This window comes from Lactuca sativa, chromosome 2, assembly GCF_002870075.4.
Source record: "Lactuca sativa cultivar Salinas chromosome 2, Lsat_Salinas_v11, whole genome shotgun sequence".
Classification (NCBI taxonomy): domain Eukaryota; kingdom Viridiplantae; phylum Streptophyta; class Magnoliopsida; order Asterales; family Asteraceae; genus Lactuca; species Lactuca sativa.
The window spans coordinates 107,230,776-107,255,792 of record NC_056624.2 but is presented as its reverse complement, the minus strand read 5'-3'; the positions used below and the strand labels follow the sequence as shown (position 1 = coordinate 107,255,792).

Genomic DNA, 25,017 nt, shown 5'->3' with positions numbered 1-25,017 from the left:
TCCTCAAGAAACGCAAAACTGATCCCACTCGCCATATGCGTGACCGGACTGATACCTCAACCTCTCAACAGGCTCCGGTTGTCCTTGGGATGGTCGCACATCCATTTGAAACAACCATCTTCTACCAATTATACTCAGAAAGTGAGTCTAATTCACCGCAACGAGGAGACTCCCCCCTAGTTCAATCCCAAGAGGATAATATTGGTTCTCGCCCTAAGGTCTCCACGGCTTCCATACTACATTTCTTTTCAGCTGAGGAGTTGAAATCCATCCTCTTGAACGTAACCCAAACACTTCAAACACTTTCCCAACCGCAGCGCATTTCTTCCGCCCATGCCATAACTGAGCTGAGGCCAAACTTGACTACGGGTGAAGGAGACCAAGGATGCTCAGGAAATCCTACTCCGCTTACCTCTGTAACAGGTGGTTTAGGCACGGTGAGCACAAATGTGCAAGGATCCATGAACCCGAGGGACACTTCGGTGCGCTTTCAAGGAATTGGCAATGGTAAGTCAAATGATTCATGGAGTAAGTATCAACCCTCCAACGAAGCTGAAGCCAAGAAATATGCCATTTTCCGTAGGGCATTCCAAGCACGCAAAGAACAACAAATCAAGCAACAACAGCAGAAGGAACAAGAAATCCAAGCTATGGCTAAGTATTGGGCAGATACAATTAATAATGCCAATACCGTAGCCACTATTCTGAAAGTTCAAGACTGGATGTATGAGATGGTTGAAAATGTCCACAAGACTCATGAAGCAACTACTGATCAAAATGCTTCCAAAGTTCCTCCCACTCCCACTGTCCAAGAATTACAAGACGAAGGACCCGAAATAGAAGTGAGCTCTGCTCCCACCTTCGGTCTTGATGATGATGATCTACAAGAGGTAAACAAACCCTCTCCCTCTGATGATTATTTTATGATGTTTGATGAAGACGAAGAATCCAGTGGCTCTCACCATTCAACTTCAAAGCCCAAAGAGAAGAAGAAAAAAGAAGAAGAATGCAGTCACTTGGAAATAATTTTTGAGCTTACAAGCAAAGGTCGATCAAATCCTTGTTGTGGTCAAGCCAACTCAACCACAACCAGAAGACACCGCCGGACCACAGTCATTAATTGAACATATAGAATGCCTGGAAACTCGTGAGAGATTGGCTGCTAAGCGTAACTCACTCAAGGTTGAAATGGGAATCCAGTCCCTTCACAATAGTCGACAAGCAGATCACAAGGACTTCATGGCTGCTGCGAAACGCCTCATCTCTGAGGTGACCGTAATCAAGAAAGACCTTCAAGTAGCCATTGCAGATCAAGCCTCCCAATCTCAAAAGCTGATTGATGAGACTCACGTTGCCTATGAGTCTACAATCTCAGTCCTTCAAGCTACAATCAACCGTCTTCAGCGATCGTTGACCACAAATTTCCATGGCCCTGAAATCCTTCAACTCACCAAGGAAATTCACCGGCTACTCTTCAAACCCACCATCCCCAACAATCAACAACTGGCATATGCCCTCAAAGCTCAATTTCAAGAAGTTTTTGCAAAAGTTGATAGCCTTCGTCAATGGCTTGAGGAAGCTCCTGGGTTGAATTCCTCAAGAGGAGGAAGTGAAGAAGAAGTCCATCACTCCAATAACTCCATCTCACAACATCAAAGTCCCCCTATCATTACAGAAAAAATGCCCTCACCGCAACCATCTCATCATACTCTACCTCATAATACTCCACTACAAGAGGAGATCACTCCTGAAAAACCATAGACTCCCTTCGCTTCAAAAATATTGCGGAGCACATGTCTTCTCCGAGCTTAAATGACTCACATGCCATCACCCAAAGGAAAAAAGATTGGAAGGCATCCAAACTTACTGAGCTCATATGGAGAGAATGCGGTTTTGATATCATGGATGAGTCCTTGATAAATTCTTAGATCAATCATCAACGCAGAATGCTTGATGATGATTACACTCCCCACCTCACCCATGTGGAACCCCCTTTGGATGGCTACTGGGATGTCCAAATCTCTCCAAATGCCAGATACTTCATAGTATTTGAGCAATTTGACCGCAGCCTTCCAGACTCCAAAAGACTGCCAATGGAATTTGAGAGACTTAGTCTTTTCTAAGCTAAGCATGCCTCTCCCATTGAGCATATATGGTCTAACGATAGAACATCCGCAGTCAAGAACTTCAAGATCCGAAACTTCAGTGACCCTCTTGAACTTTAGCTACCGCAGCAGTCAAGCCCCCGCGGTCAAGCTCTTTCATCAGCAACCGCATCCGCAGTCTCTACCTACCGCAGTCTCTTTACTATATTACTTTACTTGTCTTTTATTGTAATACTCTCTATTGTCCAATATGCCTTGCATGGCTACTCTTAGAGATGTAATCTAGTGTACTTCATGAGTCTCTATAAATAGAGCTCTTTCCCGTGTATTCAAAAAAATCTACGCATCTATTATTCTGAATACATTTTTGAAGTTATCTTTCTATCTCTCTTACACATACTTCTTACTCTCACTTAACCAATTACAATCTCTCCTTGGAGCAAGTCTTTTGTGACTTAATCACTAAGTTTGATCTCACTTATTAACTTGGCTTGAATGCATTCCTCATTATGAGTCATCTTATGTGTATACTTGATATAATAATTATTGTCATTTCCATTTCTTTACTTTTCCACAACTAACTCTCTAACCCTCTAACTCTAAATATTATTGTTAAGCTTTTAGATCCTTTAAGATTAACTATTCTGCAATGTACTTGTTCTAACGTTTGTTCAAGTGTGTCTCGAAGTTTTTCTCTCAACAGATCGCAATAGGGCAGAACGAAGCAATAGTTGATCCCACAGTAGTTATGGGTATGTTTCTCCTGAATAACGCTTATGCATGCATACTCTTTGAATGTGGTGCAGAGAGGAGTTTCGTGAGTCATAAATTCAAACAGTTATTAAAACAGAACCCTCAATCACTCAATAAAATATTTATAGTAGAAATGGAAAACGGTAGAACAGAAAGCACAAACGATATGTACGTAGGCTACATACTGACTCTAAACGAACATTCATTTCAAATCGATCTAATGCCGATCACTATAAGGAGCTTTGATGTCATCATCGGTATGGATTGGTTAAGCCTGCACCATGCCGGTATACTTTGTCATGAAAGGGACGTTCGCCTAAATCTGCCAAACGGCAAGACTCTTGTCATTTATGGTGACAAACTCAGTACCAATTTACAAATCATCTCTTGTGTTAAAGCCCAGAATTACCTGCGTAAGGAGTACCATGCCTTCTTAGCCTACGTGGTAGATAAGGAAAAGAAGGGAAAGACCTCAAAGACATTCCAGAAGTCTGGGATTTTCCCAATGTCTTCCCTGAAGATCTTCCAGGAGTCCTACCAGAACGACAAGTCGAGTTTAGGATGATTTAATTCCCGGAGCTACCCCAGTAGCTAAGTCGTCGTATCGTCTAGTGCCAGCTGAGATACAAGAATTATGGATTCTCAAAGTTCTCAAAGTGAAAATTTTGGATTCGGAAAGTATATTTCCTAGGTCACGTGTTTAGGAAAGACGAGATACACGTGGACCCTTCCAAAATCAAGGCAATCGGGAACTGGTCAGCTCCTAAAACCCCAACGCAAATCCGAAAATTCTTGGGCCTTGCTGGCTATTACCGAAGATTTATACAAAACTTCTCGAAGATTGCTAAACCACTTACCACCTTGACCCAGAAGGGTGTAACTTTCGATTGGGAAGAAAGGCAAGATGCTGCATTCCAAACACTGAAGCAAGCACTATACAGCGCATCTATATTATCCTTTCCATAAGGAATAGAAGACTTCGTAGTCTACTGTGATGCATCTAATCAAGGTCTTGGATGTGTGCTAATGAAACGAGGAAAGGATATCGCTTACGCCTCGAGACAACTCAAGACGCACGAGGTCAACTACACTACACACGACCTCGAATTGGAGCAGTCGTTTTCATGCTAAAGATCTGGAGACACTATCTTTATGGCACGAAATGCACAATCTTTACTGATCATAAGATCCTTCAACATATCCTCAATCAAAAGGAACTCAACATGAGGCAAATACGATGGGTTGAACTGTTGAATGACTATGAATGTGAAATTTGTTATCATCCAGGAAAAGCGAATGTGGTAGCTGATGCTCTTAGTCGAAAGGAATACTCGGGCCGCCGAGTAAAATCCTTAACCATGACGATCCATTCACACTATCCACACAAATCAAAGAAGCGTAGAGGGAAGCCTTGAAAACAGAGAATCTTGAAGTCAAGGGTGACGACGTTTATTACTTAGTGGATCGGATCTGGACACCGAAGTTTGGTGGATTCAGAGACGTGGTCATGAATGAGGCTCATAAGACTCGATAATCTGTGCATCCAGGTTCAGACAAGATGTATCCGGACCTCAAGAAACTATATTGGTGGCCGAACATGAAAGTAGAGATCGCTAACTATGTGGGCAAGTGTCTGACTTGCACTAAAGTCAAAGTAGAGAACCAAAAGCCCTCGGGATTACTACAACAGCCTGAAATACCCAAGTGGAAGTGGGAGCGGATAACCATAGATTTCATAACCAGATTACCCAAGACAACAAGTGGGCTTGACATCATCTGGGTGATCGTCGATAGATTAACAAAATCCGCACACTTCCTACCAATAAAGGAAACCGACAAGATGGAGAAGCTAGCTCAAACTTACATCCGAGAGATTGTATGGCTGCATGGTGTACCAATGTCCATTATCTCTGACAGAGATAGTAGGTTCACCTCGTGATTCTGGCAGTCACAGCAAAAATCTCTAGCGACGAGAATGTTGGATTAATGTCTAAGTCCACAACTATAATTGGTAAGACTTGACCCGACCCGGCATGGTCCATTTGGGTTGCATGGCATCATGCACTTGGATAGACTAAATGAGAGAAATAAGACACTTATAGTTATTAATATATTATAAGTTCTAGTATATTAATAATAAGAATAATAATATTTAATTAGTATTGATCAAGAATTAATTTAGAATTAATTATGTGATCAAAAGAAGACTAATTAAATATATGGGTTGATTGTGCAAATCATCTATAACTTATATAGTGGGCCAAAGCTCCATGGATAATCAAGTTGGGTTAAACCCATAGGATGCTCCATGGATTCTCCATGGAGGTTACATAACCCATGGGTCATGGAAATGAAAGGTCATGACAATTAGGGTTTACATGGTGTAACCCTAATTGTAACACACTATATAAGCATCATATTATTCACCAAAATCAGCCACTAGTGTGTGTAAAAGAAGGGCTAGCCGATTTCACGAGTTGTGGATTTCTCTCAAGTCATTCCAAGTGTATTTGGTTTTGTGTGAACCATTTGAGGTGTCACACTTGAGGCACTAGGCACTCAAGCTTCATGAAGACATTCTACATCAAAGAGGTATGTATTCTATCTTGTTATATTCATTGTTTGGTATGCTAGATTAGGATAATACCTTGGATGTTCATATTTGTATGTATAATAGAGAAAACATAGATCCAAGATATTTAGGGTTGCATGTACACTTAGGAGTGTTAGAATGCTCAAAACCCAATAGTGGTATCAAAGCCTAGGCTTGTTTTCTTGTTATACTTGCAAAACTGCTTAAAAAATTGAAGTTGTTTGCTGTCTGGGCATCAGACTCGGCAAGTCCATCAGGAGACTCAGCGAGTCCATGCCTAAAAAGTGATCAAATCGATCCAACTCGCTGAGTTGGTTCATGCACTCGATGAGTTGGACCCCCAGACAGCATATATTCGACTCTTTTGGCTGGAATTGGACTAGGAACATTACCCTAAGACGTTTTTGGACTTATAAACTTGTTTTTGTTGTGGTAATGTTCATGCTAATCCAATTTCAAAGATAATTGTCAATAGATTCATGTTTGTATTAGTTTAAGGTTTAGACTAATTACATGAAAAAGTTTGATTTGAATTATCTTGTTCTTATGAGCTGCTTAGATTAATAGAAAAGTTAATTGATTATGTGTTTCCAATGCATTTTAATCTAAAAGTTGATTCTAAAATGTGTTTTTGTAACTTGTCCTCAAGTTATATGAAAAGCCACATTTAAGTTTCATAAAACTCATAAAAGTTGGCAAAGGTTACAAAATGAAGAGTCTTGTCTCATTGAATGGTTTTATGACTCCATAACTTGTCCTCAAGTTATGGAAGTTCAAGATTCACTTCATTAAGTAATAAAATGTGTAACCCTAATTAATTCCATAAGTTATAAAATAAAGAAAAGTTAATTCTTTTATTAGTTTAAAGTCTTCCATAACTTGTCCTCAAGTTATGGAACTTGAAGAGTCTTTTATTTAAAACTACTTTAAACACATAAGTTATGGAATTAATTAGTTTTGAATAGTTTCAAAACCTGCCCTCAAGTTTTGGAATTTGAAAAGTTTTCACTTATGAATACTTTAATTCCAAGTTAGCCCTTAGAATTTTAAAAGTTAAAATTCAACCCTTATACTTTATAATATTATAAGTTAATAATATATATATATATATATATATATATATATATATATATATATATATATATATATATATATATATATATATAAGAGCAAGTTAGTCTTACCGTTAGTAAGCCTCATTCACGAAGCCGGTCTATAAGGGGGTATAAGGTTACTGCCTATAAAATGACAGTTTAATGGGTGTCCACTCTCACCCGCCGCTTCCTTGACCGGTGGAGGGTCGTGAGCCGAACGGGTAGGACAAGGACTAGAATTCTCCCTTCATTAAAAGTATTAATGATAAATACTAAGTAACTAAACCATTTATAAATACCCAATCTTAGTTACTTTGGAAAATGTGAATAAGGTGCTAATCCATGAAATTACACTTTGCACTTTGTTTAAGTCGGTTAGTGGAGCGTGTGTGGTTAACCGGCACACTAACTCGTATTTAACAAGGTAGGAAAAGGGTAACTTAATATTTATCATAGTATCGATGGAGCGTGTGTGGTTAACAGACACATCGATTAAGGGGTAAACACTTAAGGGTACCAAGTAATTTGCATGGTTACTTCACACCTTGTTTTGTGATCCTCGACATCCCAGTCACAAAACCTGAAGGGAACACTCGAGATTGAAACATGCCATTGAACAGTTCAATGAATCTCAAAAGACCTAGGAGTTTCAAATCCAATTAAGACCTAATAATACATTTTGTTTATCTTGATGGAAATTGGTGAATCATCATTCACCTACCTTCAAATATTTTATAGCTTGGATTACAGCATCCCTCTTCTAAGTTATAAAATAGTTTGTATGGTCCTAGCCTTAATATTTCATATTGGGTGTTATATTAAGGACTTTAGATCAACTATCTTGAACATATCCCAAAAGATGTCTGCTTTAAACATCTATGATCTTCCCAAATCTCTTGAAACAAGCTTTCCTAAATGAAGATGATGTCCTATGGAAATCATACTTCTTTCACCTCCTAAAAATTATACTTCCTAACCCATAAGTTCTTGAAAAGTTTAAGGTCACTCAAGCCTTATTGGATAGGCAAGGTCTAGGTGTGATCACATCTTGGAGATGAAGTCACATATTGACAAGCCGGGAGAGTTGGGTGTTAAAGTCTTGAGAAAGTTGGTGGTTCAATCACTTTCTAAGTCACATAGTGAGTTGCTTTGGAACACCTATGAAATAGACTATGACAATACCCTTAATGATCTTATCTATTTGCTAAGATCAACTTCCTAAAACTTTATGGACATTGACAATGATGACATTGGATATCTAGTAAAGCTCTCTCTTCCCAGTGGAAAGGGATCGGCCATAGTCAACTCGGTTGACCAAATGGTAAAGAGAAAGGCTAAGTTTGTGATAGTCCCATGTTCCATTACCAAAGCGTCCATATGTTAAATTGCCAAAGGAAGGGGCATTGGTTACGATGCTGCCAATTTACCTAAGGGTGTTAAAGTCAATAAGTTTGACTCTACTTCAGGTAAAGTCCACTATTAAACTCTGCTAAGTTTCTACTATGAGATTCTTGATACATGATGTGACTAGGTCACATGGTGATGTTTTAAGAATCAAAGAAAAGTGAAGAACTTAAAGAAAGAATATGCTAAATCTGATTGCGTAGATGGATTTCTATCACATAGTTTGAAGATCGGATTCTTGAGCTACTTCTTAGGAGTTATGATATATTGCTTAGGAATAGATAACAACAAAGTTTGCATGTACTTTTGCACTGTAAGGATAGTTTTCCGCAAAGTTTTAAAATAAAAGGAAAATTTCTGATTTTATTTATTTTAAAATATCCTTACAATGGCATCTGTGAAAATTTTTGTTGCTTATAAGATTCCATTAATAGCAAGAGTGGAAATATGAAATTGATTCTTTCATTTGTGGTAATGTCTAAATTTACCAAATAAGGAAAGATCCTCATCACCCAAGTTTCAATTGGACCGGAACTTGGAATCATGCAAGTTGTATAGCATGATGAATGAGAATTTTTCATCTTTGGAAAATTATGACTAATTACTTGTTCACATGGATGTGTGAGTCAAGTAACAGACTAAGGGATCGAGTACACATTCTTGTGCACTGATTAAGTCCACCACAAAAGCTCAATAAGACTATTCGTCATAGTTTACTAAAGCTCAGTAAATATGATTATACTTACAAGCTTAAGTGTAACTCTAAGACATTGGAAAAAGTTCCAATGTATGGCAGAGCGAATAAGAAGAATCAAATTAGGCAGAAGGATAAAAGTTTCTCAAATCTAAAAAGATGGGAGAGTACTTTAGTATCAGTTTTTGTGATCATCTTAATGATTACGAAATCATATCACAATTAGTTCTCTAAGGAACAGGAATCTTGAATTGTTGAAATGGTTAAATCAAGAAGATGAGACATACTTCGTTCCAATACAAGTCTTAGAGTCATACTCCAAGATTGTAACTTGAGTGACATGTCTTAAAGAAGGTTTAAAACACTTGTCAAATGTAAGAGTAAAAGTTTTCTACTCTTGTACATTAGATATTGGTAAGTTGTGATGTTTTGGATAAAACAAAGACCAACTTAGGCCAATTTTGTGAAGTGATTGTCTTGATTAGTATCCACACTATCTCTTGAATATCTGACAAGGAAGTCTTATATGTCAAGAGGACAGTGGGAGTCTTTAAAGGTCTTGAAAGTCTCAAGAAGTAATCAAGAATAAAACCTGAAGTTCTTCACTAGCACACGAATTGAGGTTTATAACCTATCGTGTTGACATATTCTGTGCCCATTCCAATTAAAGTTGGTTTTGCATATGAGTTCTTAGAGTTCTCAATTGGTTGCACAACAACTTGGAAGCAATGGCAGGACCTTGAGCTGCCAGATGGTAAGAAATTGAGATTGAGTTCAGTCCATATGAGTTTGGATTTGTCATTATCCTTGTCTTGTGACTATGGTTTTGACAATTCACATGGATAAGAAAACATACACTATTAAATCTAAGTGTCATAAGGTTTCTCTCCGATTCATGAAAATGATGGTGAGGAAACACTTTCACTAAGTAGATTTTTAGTAGATAGCAATTGTGTTATTTGCATTCTCAAAGTCGTTAGTGGAGCGTGTGTGGTTTACCGGCACACTAACATGGACTTGTGAGAAGTGGCAAAGGTCTAAACAACTGAGACTATGATTACGGCATCCCTTTTCATAGTTCTTAAAATTGTTTAGACACACCTGTGAGCTATATAAGATAAGGTGTATAATTATGATAAAGTTTTATCAAAGCAATCTAGTATCAGAAATCTAAACTTTGGTAAGAAAGTCAATAAAGTATTGATTTCTAGAAGTCCAGCTGATTTCTGAGTACATGTCAAAGCTAGTGGGAGCATAAGTGTTATGCTAATAATCATCATGTTAGTGGGAGCATGATAATTATGATAAAGGTTGCAAGTTAGCAATGTTAATTATAGAAAACAAAAGGTTTCAATTGGGAAAAAGTTGTTTTGCTATAATTAAGGGAGAGGAAATTATACTTCATCTCAAATCTAAAAGCTTAGATTGAGGTTTTAATCGTATTTAGTCAAGGGTATATATATGAATTTCATGTAGGAATGGCTCAACATAAGGAAATTCTATATATGGGTCCATTATTTGCGTTCTAAAATTCGATTATGATTACGACATTCCTTTTCATAATCTGAATTATGAGAACTTGGCAAATTGAAATGGAAATATTATAGCAAAAGACTGGTTTAGTCTTTATGTGAGACATCATGAATCGTGTCCCATATACTTCGGGTATAGGTTCGATTACATGTGCTATATTCATCCTTTCTAAAATTTTCCAAATGCCCGGGGCATTAAGAAGGGAAAAGGTCTAGAATTGGATATGACTAAAAGGATTAAACAATTGTCGAAGACAATCTAAGGTTTACCAAAGATTAATTGCTCAAGGACGGTTGGAAGTATAGTGATAATTCTGGAAGGACCATATTGACATAATCTGTAAGGAGGCAACTCTTGTTCAGAAGGGATAGTCAAAATGGAATCTAGAAATGTTTCAAAGTTAGAAATTATTCAATCTGTTTAAGATTCGGAAACTTAATGCAAGAAGGATGTTTCCAAGGAGGTGATCTCCTTTGGAATGCTCTGTAATGGTTGTTGTCAAGTCTTTCTGACTTTGTGCATAATCATTACAAGAGGATCAATGCATATAAGTTTAGAATCTAATAGATTGTAGTAAATGGCATGAATTTGGAATTCTTGCATTTGCAGTAAGGAATTAGGAATGTGAATTGAGAATCATTGGAGTTATGTTTAATTGATCTATTTCACAAAGTAAAGATCATAGACAAACATAGTATGCATACTTGGTGTGTGGCATGACTAGTGTTTAGAAAACATAGTGTACATGCTTGGAGCATGGGACAACTATTGTTTTAATTCAAGAATAAAGTGGATAGCTGAAACAGTATACAATGAATAATGTGTAATCATATGGTGATAAATAAAAGGTGTTTTATTTATGTTCATAGGTTTTGATACCATATTAGATTCTATTATTATTGTGTTTCATTTTGCATGTTTTGACTTCCAGAATAACTAGGTCGTTCTTCATGATTGACTAAGTTATTCATACCATCCACAGTCGGTCATATGTTAGAAGTAGATATGAATTAAGACTGTCATGGGTTGGCTTGTAGAGGTCTAAGATGTTGAACAAAGGGCTACAACACTCATGAGTGCTCATAAATTCTGAGTATTGGATTCAACCCGCGCTCATTGGAATCACTTCATGGATTTTATAACGAGTGATCATGAGACGATAATATCTTATATTCTTCAAACCTAGAGATATGAGTTGTTACTATGAGTTGGTTGTACATTGATTGCACGAAAACGCATTCGGTAACTCGGTGTTATAAAACGTGCCATTGTGTATGATTCAACAAGTAGTAGAACAAGCCATATGAGTCGAAGTTTATCCATTCCTTTTACCTTCGGGATAAAAGTGATATCTGTGGGCACCTCGATGATTTGATGATGACAAATGGAAGTGCTCGGCCGACAGGACTGATTTGATTTGTTCAATTAGTCAGTCGTCATAAATCGGAAATTGGGAAACAACAAATGGACAGAGAGAATGATTATAATCCATGTCTCAGTCCATATGATATCTAGAATGGAGGAATATATGATCCCTTATCTAATGGACAAGTCATTGATAAAGGTCAGAGTTCATCTACAAGGTCAGAGTTCGACAGAAGCTTTTGAGAGCTACGATTGCCAGTCGGTTCTTGAAGTTATACGCAATAATAGTTTTAGACTTATCCAAGTAGGAGACTGTTGGATTAATGTCTAAGTCTATAACTATAATTGGTAAGACTTCACCCGACCCGACATGGTCCATTTGGGTTGCATGGCATCATGCACTTGGATAGACTAAATGAGAGAAATAAGACACTTATGGTTATTAATATATTATAAGTTCTAGTATATTAATAATAAGAATAATAATATTTAATTAGTATTGATCAAGAATTAATTTAGAATTAATTATGTGATCAAAAGAAGACTAATTAAATATATGGGTTGATTGTGCAAATCATCCATAACTTATAAAGTGGGCCAAAGCTCAATGGATAATCAAGTTGGGTTAAACCCATAGGATGCTCCATGGATGCTCCATGGAGGTTACATAACCCATGGGTCATGGAAATGAAGGTCATGAAAATTAGGGTTTACATGGTGTAACTCTAATTGTAACACACTATATAAGCATCATATTATTCACCAAAATCGGCCACTAGTGTGTATAAAAGAAGGTCTAGCTGATTTCATAAGTTGTGGATTTCTCTCAAGTCATTCCAAGTGTATTTGGTGTTGTGTGAACCATTTGACGTGTCACACTTGAGGCACTAGGCACTCAAGCTTCATGAAGACATTCTACATCAAAGAGGTATGTATTCTATCTTGTTATATTCATTGTTTTGTATGCTAGATTAGGATAATACCTTGGATGTTCATATTTGTATGTATAATAGAGAAAACATAGATCCAAGGTATTTAGGGTTGCATGTACACTTAGGAGTGTTAGAATGCTCAAAACCCAACAGAGAATGGACATGAGGACCTGTCACAACTAGAAATTTTGTGTCTTGTAATCACTACACTCAAGTAAAATGTAGAATAAAAACTTAAAGAGCATGTATGATGCTTACTCTATGACAATAGAATTTCAATCAAATACACCATACAAGTGCTACAAATAGTCAATAAGCAATTGGAAACCCTAGAAGTTCTTGTTTAGGTCCATTTTGGACTAGGACTTCCTTATTGGACTCAATGGGCCAATAAGCTTCCAATTTGACTATCATGGGATTAGAACCTTTAAATGGGCTCTAATTGGACCCACATTCATTTATTTCAACATTTTGGGCCATATTGGGCCTAGAATGAAATAAATTAAACATGATGAACCATAACTAACCTAAACTAGCTCAACAAAGTGTAAAAAATCATATTATAATTTTTTGGGGCCAAAAATTATCCAACTTAACTCCTATATGGGCTTAGGGGCAATAAAGCCCAAAAATCCGTTCTTCCTTCCAAATTCTCGGCCCAAAGCGCAAACCCAAGAAGAAAGGAGTTGACTTAATACATGCCACCTCATTTATGTCCACCATACTTCCATGCATGGACCAACACACATCTAGAAATGTCAACTCAACCCTTTCTCTTCTCTCCTTCTTGATTCTCGGCCGATTCCCAACACACACACACACACACACACTTTCATCACTTTTCACATATCAAACACTCTCAAAAACACCTTCACCTCTCTTCTCAAAATTTCGAAGAATCAAGGGCATTCAAGGAGATTTTCCACAAAAATCACCATCCAAGGTAAGGTTATACTTAATTCTATGATCTAGGTTCCTTGATCTATCTAAAATCTCTTCTTAACTCTCATGAAATCATAAACTTGTGTCTTAGAACCCCACAAACTCGAGATCTTCAAAAAAAGGGTGCTAAGGCCAAAAATCACTTCATTTCTTCCATCTTTTCTCCAAAAACCGAAACCACACCCTAAGGTGAGCTTCATACCCCCTTATTTTTGGTTTTTATAAGTTTTGTGGGGGGGGGGGGGGGGAATACAAGCAAATGTGTAGATCTATCATTATGTGTATGCCTTGTATGATTTCTATGTTTATTTACATACTTTTGTGTGTTTTTGGTGTCGAAACTAGTCAAAAGGACCTAAAAATCGAGATTTGTGTTATGATGCATGAAACAAGTGCTAAAACATATCATTATACATAAGTCATTACTAGAAAAATAACCAAGTTGGTTTAGATGAACATCTTGGGCTAAAAATCACATTTTTAGACTTAAAATGCTAAGAATATGAAGTTTAAGGGCCCAAAATGTCAAAATACAAATTCTGGAGGTTAATATGTGTCAAAACAGTTTCATAAAGGAATTTTTCCAGAAATATACACTTTAGAATGTTTAAAATGTAAATTTCTAAACTTAATGGGCTAAAAATGAACTTTTCGGCCCAATAGGGCCCAATATGCGAAATTTTCCAATTTGAGGGGCTGAAACTGTGTTTTTCCGTAAAACAGTGGACTACTAGTGTTCCAAGTCCTTTTCAAAGGTTAAAAATCTTTTCATAATTAAAAAGGACCAAAGTTGCAAAAATTTTCCAATTTGGGCCAAAAGTGTAAAAATTGCGAAAAAGAGAGGTTACAGCCGAGAAAACTGTATTTTGAGGGACTAAAACTGTTTTCAACTAAAAATGTGCTGAAAAATATCAATTTCAATAAGTTTTGGTGTTAGAATGCCAAGAAAAATGGTTTAAGGACTAAACCGAAAATTAATTTATTCAAAGGGTTGAAAAAGTAAATTGACAAAATAAAGAGGGGCTGTAAACAGAAAAATTTCAATGTTAATTCAATACATCCGTTGTGATCAAATATTGACACTGCGACTACTGACGAATTACAATACACAACAACACCAAAAATCGTTATCAAACGAATTGATTCGGTCTCGAATCAATAACAAATCCGAAACTACTAACATGACGACAACTCGATTCATAAACGGAAAATTTGGGAATTCAATACACACGTGAGAGTGCATAGACGTCGATACACCATCTTTGGGCCCAAAAGTGTAAAATCTTGTTTGTTGGGCCTAGCTAGCCCAATGACCTGATCTTTAGGCCCGAAAACATCAACCTTACGAGTTGTTGGGTCTTACATGATCCAACATAGCGTAAAAGGACTTTCAATGGCAACATGCTGCTGGTCCCCAAGGGTCCTTCGGTACTGCTAGCAAAGTCGAGAATTCACCAATGTGAGTTGGGCTAAGGGCCCTTCGCATTCACTATAGCCTTGAACGACGTAGGGAATTACCTGGGGCTTCGCACTCATTTGTTCCCCTCGGTCATGGGGCTACATGAGTCCGGGTGGTTGGGTTAAGTGAATAGTGCGAGCGAAGCCTAAGGGAATCGTTTGTACGGTTGTCAACTGGTCATTTTCATTAATGTATGCTTACAACAATTCACAATCCACAATTAATCCAACGTCCCCGGAGCTCAACGAATACACCTGTCGTAACGAAATAACGAAACATAAATTTATTTAATGCAAAGTAATGGGAAAACGTCGGGTTTTCCTAGGATTTTCAATTATTACACCTACGAATTACATACTGAGTTTTTACAAATCGTACTCTTACATTTATAGAAACAAACAAGCATACTTTCGGATCTTCACACCTTTTATACTATACAATTTTCAGAAAATATCGGATTTTCTGGTGGTTTTCAAAACGATACAAAACATTGGATTTCAAACATTACTTATGAACTCACCAACATTTCATATGTTGACGCTTTTCAAAATACTTGTATTCTCAGGTAACAGATAAAGTGAAGGAAGAATTGTACTCTATGACGTTTTGCCGTTGTTTAATTAATATCGAACAATTTACTTTTGGGAATGTAATATTTTGAAACTATATACTGAATGTAAACGCTACCAGTTGTAATATTCCAATGCTTGGTATTGTATGATGTTATGTTTCATGTATATTCATTGTGATGGTATTCAATTGAGTCACGACAGCCCCCGGACGTTTCTGCCGTCTGATTCGGGGGTGTGACAGGACCGCTTACCATCCACAAACTGACGGTCAAAGTGAGAGGGCCATAAAAACCTTGGAAGATATGCTAAGAGCTTGTGTAATCGATTTTGGTAAAGCATGGGATACCCATTTACCACTAGTCAAATTCTCATACAACAATAACTATCACTCCAGCATTAAAGTTGCTTCATTCGAAGCCCTCTGTGGCTGCAAATGCATATCACCACTATGTTGGCCTGAAGTGGGTGACACGCAACTAGCCAAGGGACAAGTACCCGACAACGCTCTCACAGGCCCGAAAATTATAAGAGAAACAACTAAGAAAATTGTTCAAATTCGGGAACGACTAAAGGCTTTAAGAGACATACAAAAGAGTTATGCAGACAAAAGACAGAAGCCCTTAGAATTTCAGTTTGGGAACCGAGTACTATTGAAGGTCTCGCCCTAGAAAGGGGTAATACATTTCGGAAAACGTGGGAAACTAAACCCAAGGTATATCGGACCATTCGAGATCCTTGCAAGGATCGGTCCGCTAGCATACAAACTTCGACTACCGCAGGAACTCAATAACTACATCCTACCTTTCATGTGTCAAACTTGAAGAAATGTTTGTCCGGTGAGACCCTCGTCGCCCTTCTAGACGAAATCGAAATCAACGAGAGTCTCCGCTTTATAGAGGAACCAATTGAGTTTATGGATAGGGAAATTAAAAGAACAAAACAAAGTCGCATACCCATTGTGAAGGTCCGCTGGAATGCAAAGCAGGGACCTAAATACACTTGGGAGCGCGAAGATCAGATGAAACAAAAGTACCCACATCTCTTTCCCTAGTCCACAAATATTTATATTACCTTAAAATTCGGGAGGAAATTCCCTCTAACGGGGGAATGATGTGACAACCCGATATTTCGAATCAATGTAATGACCTAAAAAGTCAAGAATTGTAATCTCTTTTAATATAATTAAGTTAGTGTCAAAAATAAAATTTGAAAAAGTCTCTATTGGTTTGCATAGAATGATAAATACCATATCAAGGGTTTCAGAAGTATAAGGAACACTAAAATCCGAGTTATAACGAAGAAGTTATGACCAATCTAAGATTCGCGGAAAAACCGACAATACTGTTAAACGTAAAATGCGAAGTTTCCATACAATAAATTTTAGCCTTAGGTATCTAAATGAAAATTGTAGATATCATTAAACCGTAAACGTACATGAAAAGAACATCCAAGTCTGACTTCGTATGTGGAAGTTATGATTTTTCCAAGTTTCGGATATAGCAGTAGACAGCTAAAAACTCGAAATAGAGGTCGAGAGACTTTTGGCCGAAACAAAGTAAATGACAATCGAAGATCTCAACAATAGTAGCGCAACGGTAAAAAGTCTGATGAAAACAGACGTCGGATGAATAAGTTATGGATTTATGACGGAGTTTTCGTGTCCCGACCTATTAAAAATAATTAATTAAAAATAAATCAAAATTAGCCGATGATGTCCAAACAAGAGTTGTAGAGCATAACCTCACCTACACGTGCATATCTAGAACGTCGAAAACAGAGTTCATACGTGGAAGTTACGGATTTTACAAGTTTGCGACCCAAAATCCGAGGTAGTCATGCTGGCCATAACGTGGCACCAGAATACCACGACGTGGTAATGTGACTGATGGGTGCCAGGGTTGTCAGCAAACATCTCGTCCATGGAAGGGGATAGGATCAACACCACGACGTAATGAAGAAGACCATGACGTGGCGCCCAAAATAAGGCTATAAATAGAAGCCGATGGTTTCAGGTTTAGGTGCTCATTTCTTCTCTTTCTCGTGCCGAAGCTCTGAGTTAAAACCCTTGAAGCCATCCCTAAGCCCCGGTCTTCACATCCAAGTTCCGAAGGAGGTTTTTACACTCCCGAGATTCCCGAGAAATCTGCTCGGTTTTCGTCTCACCTTCTTCAATCTATCAAGTGAGTTCATACCCCTACAACTATGTTTTCAAATGCTTTGTAAATGCTTTTATACACTTTTAGGGGGGGGGGGGGGAATACAAGTAAACATACAATTATCCTCGTGTGAAAAACATCAATCTTTTGCAATGCTTTTTGTTATATAATCAATCATATGTGATTTATAACTATCATATGAAAACGTTCTCATACAACATATCACTATAACACTTTGACCTTTTGGAATGAAACGTGCTGTTACATAAATATCAAACACTTTATTCATATTTTGAGTATAAAGGTTCAATAACGTTATTACAAACGTTATACTTGCATACAAAGTCGATATTGCACTAGGGTTTATCATACAAACAAATCACACATTTGGGAAAAACTATAATAGGTATAGTTTACTAGATATTCATGAGATTTTTACATACTATAAGTACTATATCAAGGAAATACTTTCATATACAAGAACAAATGGACTTTTAATACGTAAATCTATTTGATATTAAGTTTTGTGAGACATTCAACTTCACGTACTTTCAAGTATGCAGTTAAAGTCCTGTATTATATACCATAATCTCTTGTAGGGAGAGCGTGATACTTGTGTATAGATCTATACGGGATTGACAATCCTACACCTAAACTGTTAGCTACAGTTAGACCGGCAGGTCTGGGGTGACAAACGTTATAACATTTCAACGTCTGAAGAACGTTGTTACAAGCAGTTTGGGTCAATAGCATGGTTATAAAACTCACATGGAGTATTAAAAACACGTTGATTTACGGGGTTATCAAATGCCCTAGTGATTTTATACATACATAAATCTACTATTCTAGGCATGAAAAACACTATTTCATTACAGTTTTGGAACTATTAAACTACCACACACTTATGGACAAATATTGGATTTGTAGAAGCAAACATTCAAAACAGTCAGGTCTTGGTAGAAGACTACTTTTGTACTAGAAGGAAATATGGGGTTTTATAGGAGTTTTCAAACATCTACAAACAATTTCATTCAAATTTATACAAAAATTGACATTAAATACTTATGAACTCACCAGCTTAAATGCTAATCTACTCTTTCAAATCTACTTGTATTTCTCAGGGACTCAGTAATACAGGTAAACTTCAGCTTTTGGAGAAGTGACGCTAAGGCGTCAGTTTTAAAACTCATTTTGTCATCATATTATAATTTGCTTTTGAAACAAGTATCATTCAACAATGTAACTTTTAAATTATATATATGATGGTTGTTTTACTTCTTTACTATGTATTCAACTGTTATGATGCTACATGAAGTCATCCGCCCTCAAACGATTCCGTCATTCTGGTTTGGGGGTGTGACAGATTGGTATCAGAGCATTGTTTATAGTGAACTAAGTATATCGAACCACATAAGATATACAAACTATAAATGCATAGGGACTAAAACTCTCTGACAAAACGTTGTTACACCTAAACCACGTGTCATTTAACTTAGATTATTTGGGTCGTAAAAGCACAAATACATGCATACAACAATTTATTTTTCATAGTTAGAACTATACAAGAAGTATTAAGACAAGTTGGACACTATGACTAGGCCTCAGAATATGTAATCGGATTTGGGACGAATATAGCCTGATCAACTATATTTATCCGAGATCGGACTAATGTATGTCGAAGAATGATCGTAGTGAGCAACAAGTCAAAACTTACCAAAATAACACTAGTATCAAACAAACAAATTTAAATACTATTGGAGTATTTGGTAAATGCAATACTTTAACCTACATATTTAGACTTACATGTTTCAAATTTTGGACAATTTTTATAACCCTATTCTCGTACAGTCAAAATGGTTGGATTCTATCCACCCGGGGATCCCTACTACCCGAATCAGGGCAATGGAGGATGGATAGAGGAGGACCTCGAAGAAGATGAGTAACCTATAGAGTTGGAGGAAGGGGAAGACTCTGGGATAGACTCAGAGCAAGAAGTAATCAACCCACCAGTCGCCCAACCTCCCGCATTTAGGAGAAACTTTCAGGGACCAACTCCCATTTGGGGAAATCACATTCACCATTGGAGTCGACAGCAAGGATTACATAAAAATCGTAACATGCAAAATATATGTCATGATTTTAAGTTGTAATGTATGTCAATAATTACCAAAATGTTACTAATTACGACATTGAAAGTCAATTGTAAAAATATATGGAAAACGCAATTTTGTATGTTTGTTGTAATTGTAGGTTATAAAGGTGTGTCATAAATTTCAGGATAAACCAAATGTCTAACTTTCGACCACAAATATTTGTGTGTCATATATATATGCTTTTATTTTTTTCTAACTACAAGATTCACATTTCACATCCATACCGTATGGTAAAAGTGAGAGAATTGGCAGTCGTTACTTGCTTCTTTGTGCCAAGACCAAGACGTTTGGTGAATTTGCGCTGGCGGATGTTGTCAGACTGGGAAGAGCCACTGCCACTGTCATGAGCCCTAGTAACGGCTAATTTTTACTCTTCACATATTGAGTCCAAAAAGTGCTAGACCTCAACTTTAATACCATATGACACACGTGGAGTCAATTGATTTTTTACATTCATAAAACCTTTAAAATAAACGAATAAATTCTTAACATATAGAAAGTTAATCATGAAATCTGTTGTAACCACGCGTTATACCCATATATATAATATCATTTAAATAACCTTTAAATATTCTTTGTGCATTCAAGGTAAAAGTCCAAGTAATTTGGCAGCAAGTGGGGATGTACGATGCTTAGATTAGAAGGTTTCAACAAAACGAAATACCGCACCAAATGCCGTCTTCATTATTCTCCAATATATATGACTTGTTCTAGCTCATATTTTATACCACTAATATAATCTATCTCTCTATATATATATATCTTTCTATCACAAGTGATTCTCATCATATATAATCTCTCTATATATTTTCCTTTCTACAATGTCTTCTCTTAGCTACAACGATCTATACCGTCTGTTCAAGAAATTAGACCAAAATGGAGATGACCTTGTGAGCCCCAACGAGCTCCAATGGCTTCTTGACACCATGAAAATCTCTTCAAGTGTCGACGAGCTACAATCCTTAACCGGGAAAATGGGTCTTAGTTTTCCCGAGTTTTTGGACTTTTATACAATCACAATAGAAGGAAAGGACACCGAGAAAGATTCAGAGAGTGATCTATTCAAGGCTTTTTTGGTGTTTGATAGGAACCGTGATGGACTCATCTGTGATGAAGAGCTCCAGGAGGCGTTATCAAGCTTGGGATTATGGGACGACAAGGGCGATATGGATGTGAAAAGTATGATCAAAGCATATGATGCCAATTCTGATGGTTTTCTTGATTTCCAAGAGTTTAAGAAGATGATGGCTTAGACACATTGTTTTTTTATTTTGAATGTAAATTTCATTCTTTTATTGTCATATATACATTGTTATTTTGATTGAAACTATGAATCTGTACATGTTATTCAAACCCTAGAAAACAAAAAGAAACGCATTTTGATTATGCTAAAAGACATTTATTGTGAAGCAATGTCAAACAAAGTAAGTTTGACCCTTCACTTCTTCTGCTGGGTTTCACCGACGCCAAGTGTGTTCTTGACACCATCATAAGCACCTTGAGCCATGTTGGCCACCTGCTCTCCGGTCTGTAATCAACCATCGAAAAATTTTCATCATTTCAACCATCAAATCAAGAAACAGAAAGAGATCTATGGTTAGTAATTAATATATAACCTGCTGGAGGATGCTAGAGGCCTCTTCCTTGCGGAGCTGAGCCTGATCACCGGCCTCATTGGCAGCATCAGCAGCCTTGTCCTGGGCTTTGTTGGCGGTGTCCTTGGCTGCACCGGCTACATTTTCGGCTTTAGCCTACATCAAAACGAACATGTTAATTAATAAGCAGCGATAATGATCAATCTCGTTAATGTTAAGTTAGGTCAGCACACACACACACACACACACACATATATATATATATATATATATATATATATATATATATATATATATATATATATATATATATATATATATATATATATATATATATATATATACCTCAGCATGGCCATAGGCTTGTCCGGCACTCATGTTGTTCGACATGTTTGGTCAATGTTGTGATAGATATCTGGGGTTTGGAGAAGAGGTATAAACGATGATTTTTGTGGTGGTATGTTGAAGGAGAAGGAGGTATAAATGCTGTGATTGGGTTGACCTGATGATTACACGTCTATACCTTGGCCCTGGTTTTACTGCCTTTGACTCGGACATCGACATCTTTCTATCCATGGAGTTGATCCCCATAGCCCTATAAGCTAAGCTTTTGTACTTTTAAGTTTGGCAATTATGTAATGTTCGTATTTCTTGGAACTTATGTAGTGGACATTATTTAGTCAATAAACTTTTGGTACAGAATTTTTTTAGAAAAATAATTATGGGACTTGTCATGCATGCCACTTAGAAAAAGCTGTCCGTATAAAAGAAATATTGATTTCACTACCAAATGTATTAGGTATATCATATTTTTCACCTTTCATTTTTTTCTATATCATCAAGGTTAATATCACTCTCCCAACTAACTTTCAATTTTTTTTTTAAAAAAAGATACTACATATTTTTTATAGTATAAGTTCTTAAAGTTAGAATTGACCGGCTAAAATGGATATTGAATTTCATTTTTTTTTTTTAATTTCTGTTTCACCGGTTAAAGATGGATTAAATGACATTGTTACATTTTGAATAATAAAAAATCAAACTCACCTCTCTCTCTCTCTCTCTCTCTCAAAGTGTTAAGCTCATTGGAGACTTATGCATTCGACCCTGTGAAGATTCCTAATGGGTTTCTACATTGACAACCATTTCTCCAACTTCATAGGAAGCATATTCAGATATTTCCTCCGGCAACGACGACCCTTTATCCGACCAAGCATTGAAAACTTTTTCATAATTCAACTTTAATGATAATCAAGGCCCACTTGAAGACATAAATTCTCCTCTACCAGAATCGGATTCCCCTATTCCAGTTCCATCTTTACCATTTTCTCCATTTTCTTCTTATCGATCGGAGATTTCTTCAATTTCATTCAAGTCGAAGGTGATATACACATCACATTAACCATAAGAAAAACCCTAGTGCCCATCAATGCTTGATCTCCGGTGGTCTTCGAGGTTTTCTTGGATTGGAAGAAGGTGGTCTTGTGTTGTGGCTTGCAAGGAGTCATCATCTACATCACATTACATTGTTTCTGGATCATTATAAGTAATAAAGCTCATACCTTTAAAATTATATAAGGTTATATCTAAGTTTCGTCCCACTTTTCTTCTTGATTGAGCATGGTGAGTGAATAGGAACCATAAAGTTGGCAACTTTATGAGTTATGAGGACCTTAGGGATGTCTTGGAGTTTAGATCTAGAAAATGATTGAGTTTTTGGAGCAATTCATGAAATTTGGATGTATTTTCTTCAACTTTGGACCTAAATGTGATCTAGACATATATTGGACATATATGTCTTAAAAGCATTGACTTTCTAGTGTATTAAGAAGTTATAAGACCCTCTGGAAAGTTGGAGTGCAAGGCTTAATGGATTAAGTGATGGGTTATGAGCAAAACATCATTCTTATGGTGTACATGCAAACCCTAATAGCTTTTGGATCTAGTTTGTCTAATGAACATGCAATTGAATATCCAAAGCTATAAACCCTAGATCTAGCATACAAATAATCATATTAACATAAAATTGGGGTTTAGATCCTACCTTGATTGTTATGTAGCAATAACAATCTCAAATCCTCCTTTGTTATGGCTTTAGAAAGCTTAGAGTCACAAGTGTCACTCCTCTAATGGCTCACAAACATCAAGAGCAAGAGGATGAAGAATGATAAGAGAGGAGGCACCCAAAAACATGTAGAAACCCTAAGGAATTAGTTGGCCACGTTTTTGGTGCCCTAGGAATCCTTAAATAGTGAGGCTATTAGGGTTATCTAACAAGGAAACCCTAATTTGACTGCTTAGGCCCTAAGCAACCCATGGACTCCCTCCTTAGAGGCCTTGGATATTTTCTAATGGGTTTCCCCATAGAATTCGTCCACTCCATCCTTTATGGAGTCCAGTAGCCTAATATTCAACTTTCACACAACTGACAGTTCTAGTCCCCTTTATTTAATTAATGTCTTTTAGCCACAAAATTAATTCTTATTAATTCTTGACTAATATTAATTAAACAATATGATTTCTCCTTTAATATATTATTCTTATAATATATAAATAAATCATAATTGTTCCTATCTCTCCATAATTCATCCTATCAAGTTGCTCTGGTGAAGGCAACCCAAAAGGACCATGCACCATCGGGTCAAGTACATACCAAAATAGTTATGGACTTAGACACTAATCCAACAGTCTCCCACTTGGATAAGTCTAATAACTATTCTATGTATGACTTCAGATCCTGATCTGCAATCGTAGCTTTCAAAAGCCGCTGTCAAATCTGATATTATCAGAAACACATCCTTTAGATAAGGGATAATATATTCCTCCATTCTAGATATCGTATAGACTGAGACATGGATTGAAATCATTCTCTCTATATTGTTTTCCCGATTTCCGATTTATGACGACTGACAATAGACTACAATTGAACACATCAAATTACTCCCGGCTTGGCCAAGCGCTTAGGTGTCATCACTAAATCATCGAGGGGCCCACCTATATCGCTTTCATCCCACTTTGGATAAAAGGAACAGATAAACTTTGATTCAATGCTTGCTTGCACTCACTTACCGAATCATACACAACAATATGTTTTATGACACCAAGTTACTGGTACATTTACATATTATCAATGTGTAACCGACTCACAAGATACAACTCACACATCTCTGTTTCAAGAATGTAAGATGTTATCGCCTCACCAATCATTCGTGATAAAATCCATGAAGTGATCCAAGTGAGCGTGGGTTTAATCCAATGCTCAAATCATATTCATAAGCACTCATGAACATTGCAGAAAACATTTGCTTATGTCTAATACACTTTAGACAATTCACACACCAATTCACGACAGTCTTCATTCATACCTACTTCCAACATATGAACGACTGTGGTACGTTTGAACAATTTGATTGTTCTGAACCAATTTAATTATTCATGAAGTCCAAACATGCAAAGTGAAACACAAGAATAATACTAGTCCCATATGGCCCCAAACTCTGGGTATAAATAAAACATTTTATTTAATCACCATATTGATTACTAATTATTTGTTGTTTCGGGTAATCGACTTCTTACTTGAATTATCACTATACTTGTCCCATGCTCTCAGCATGCACACAATGTTTACCTACAGTTCTTACTTTGTGAAATAGATCAAATGAACACA

General features: G+C 36.8%; 2 protein-coding genes across 2 annotated transcripts; one reads left to right on the top strand and one right to left on the bottom strand.

Annotated features, from left to right (window-relative positions):
- The first annotated feature begins 20,560 nt into the window (after positions 1–20,560).
- LOC111880058 (probable calcium-binding protein CML44) lies at positions 20,561–21,010 on the top strand. The gene has a single exon (XM_023876470.3). The coding sequence runs from the start codon at positions 20,577–20,579 to the stop codon at positions 21,006–21,008; it is 432 nt and encodes a 143-aa protein (XP_023732238.1). The 5' UTR covers positions 20,561–20,576; the 3' UTR covers positions 21,009–21,010.
- Positions 21,011–21,149: 139 nt separating this feature from the next.
- Positions 21,150–21,783, bottom strand: LOC111880039 (late embryogenesis abundant protein 1). Its single transcript, XM_052768084.1, has 3 exons — positions 21,696–21,783; positions 21,372–21,506; positions 21,150–21,283 (listed from the first exon to the last, which is right to left on the bottom strand). The coding sequence occupies exons 1-3, from the start codon at positions 21,738–21,740 to the stop codon at positions 21,194–21,196; spliced, it is 270 nt and encodes an 89-aa protein (XP_052624044.1). The 5' UTR covers positions 21,741–21,783; the 3' UTR covers positions 21,150–21,193.
- Positions 21,784–25,017: the final 3,234 nt, after the last annotated feature.

What these genes read in the sequence shown, in the direction of transcription:
- LOC111880039 (XM_052768084.1), bottom strand. Translation starts at nt 21,740, where the DNA reads ATGTCGAACAACATGAGTGCCGGACAAGCCTATGGCCATGCTGAG. An exon ending in AAGCCTATGGCCATGCTGAG is followed by an intron (nt 21,507 to 21,695) that starts GTATATATATAT and finishes GTTTTGATGTAG; the next exon opens with GCTAAAGCCGAAAATGTAGC. An exon ending in CCTCTAGCATCCTCCAGCAG is followed by an intron (nt 21,284 to 21,371) that starts GTTATATATTAA and finishes GGTTGATTACAG; the next exon opens with ACCGGAGAGCAGGTGGCCAA.
- LOC111880058 (XM_023876470.3), top strand. Translation starts at nt 20,577, where the DNA reads ATGTCTTCTCTTAGCTACAACGATCTATACCGTCTGTTCAAGAAATTA.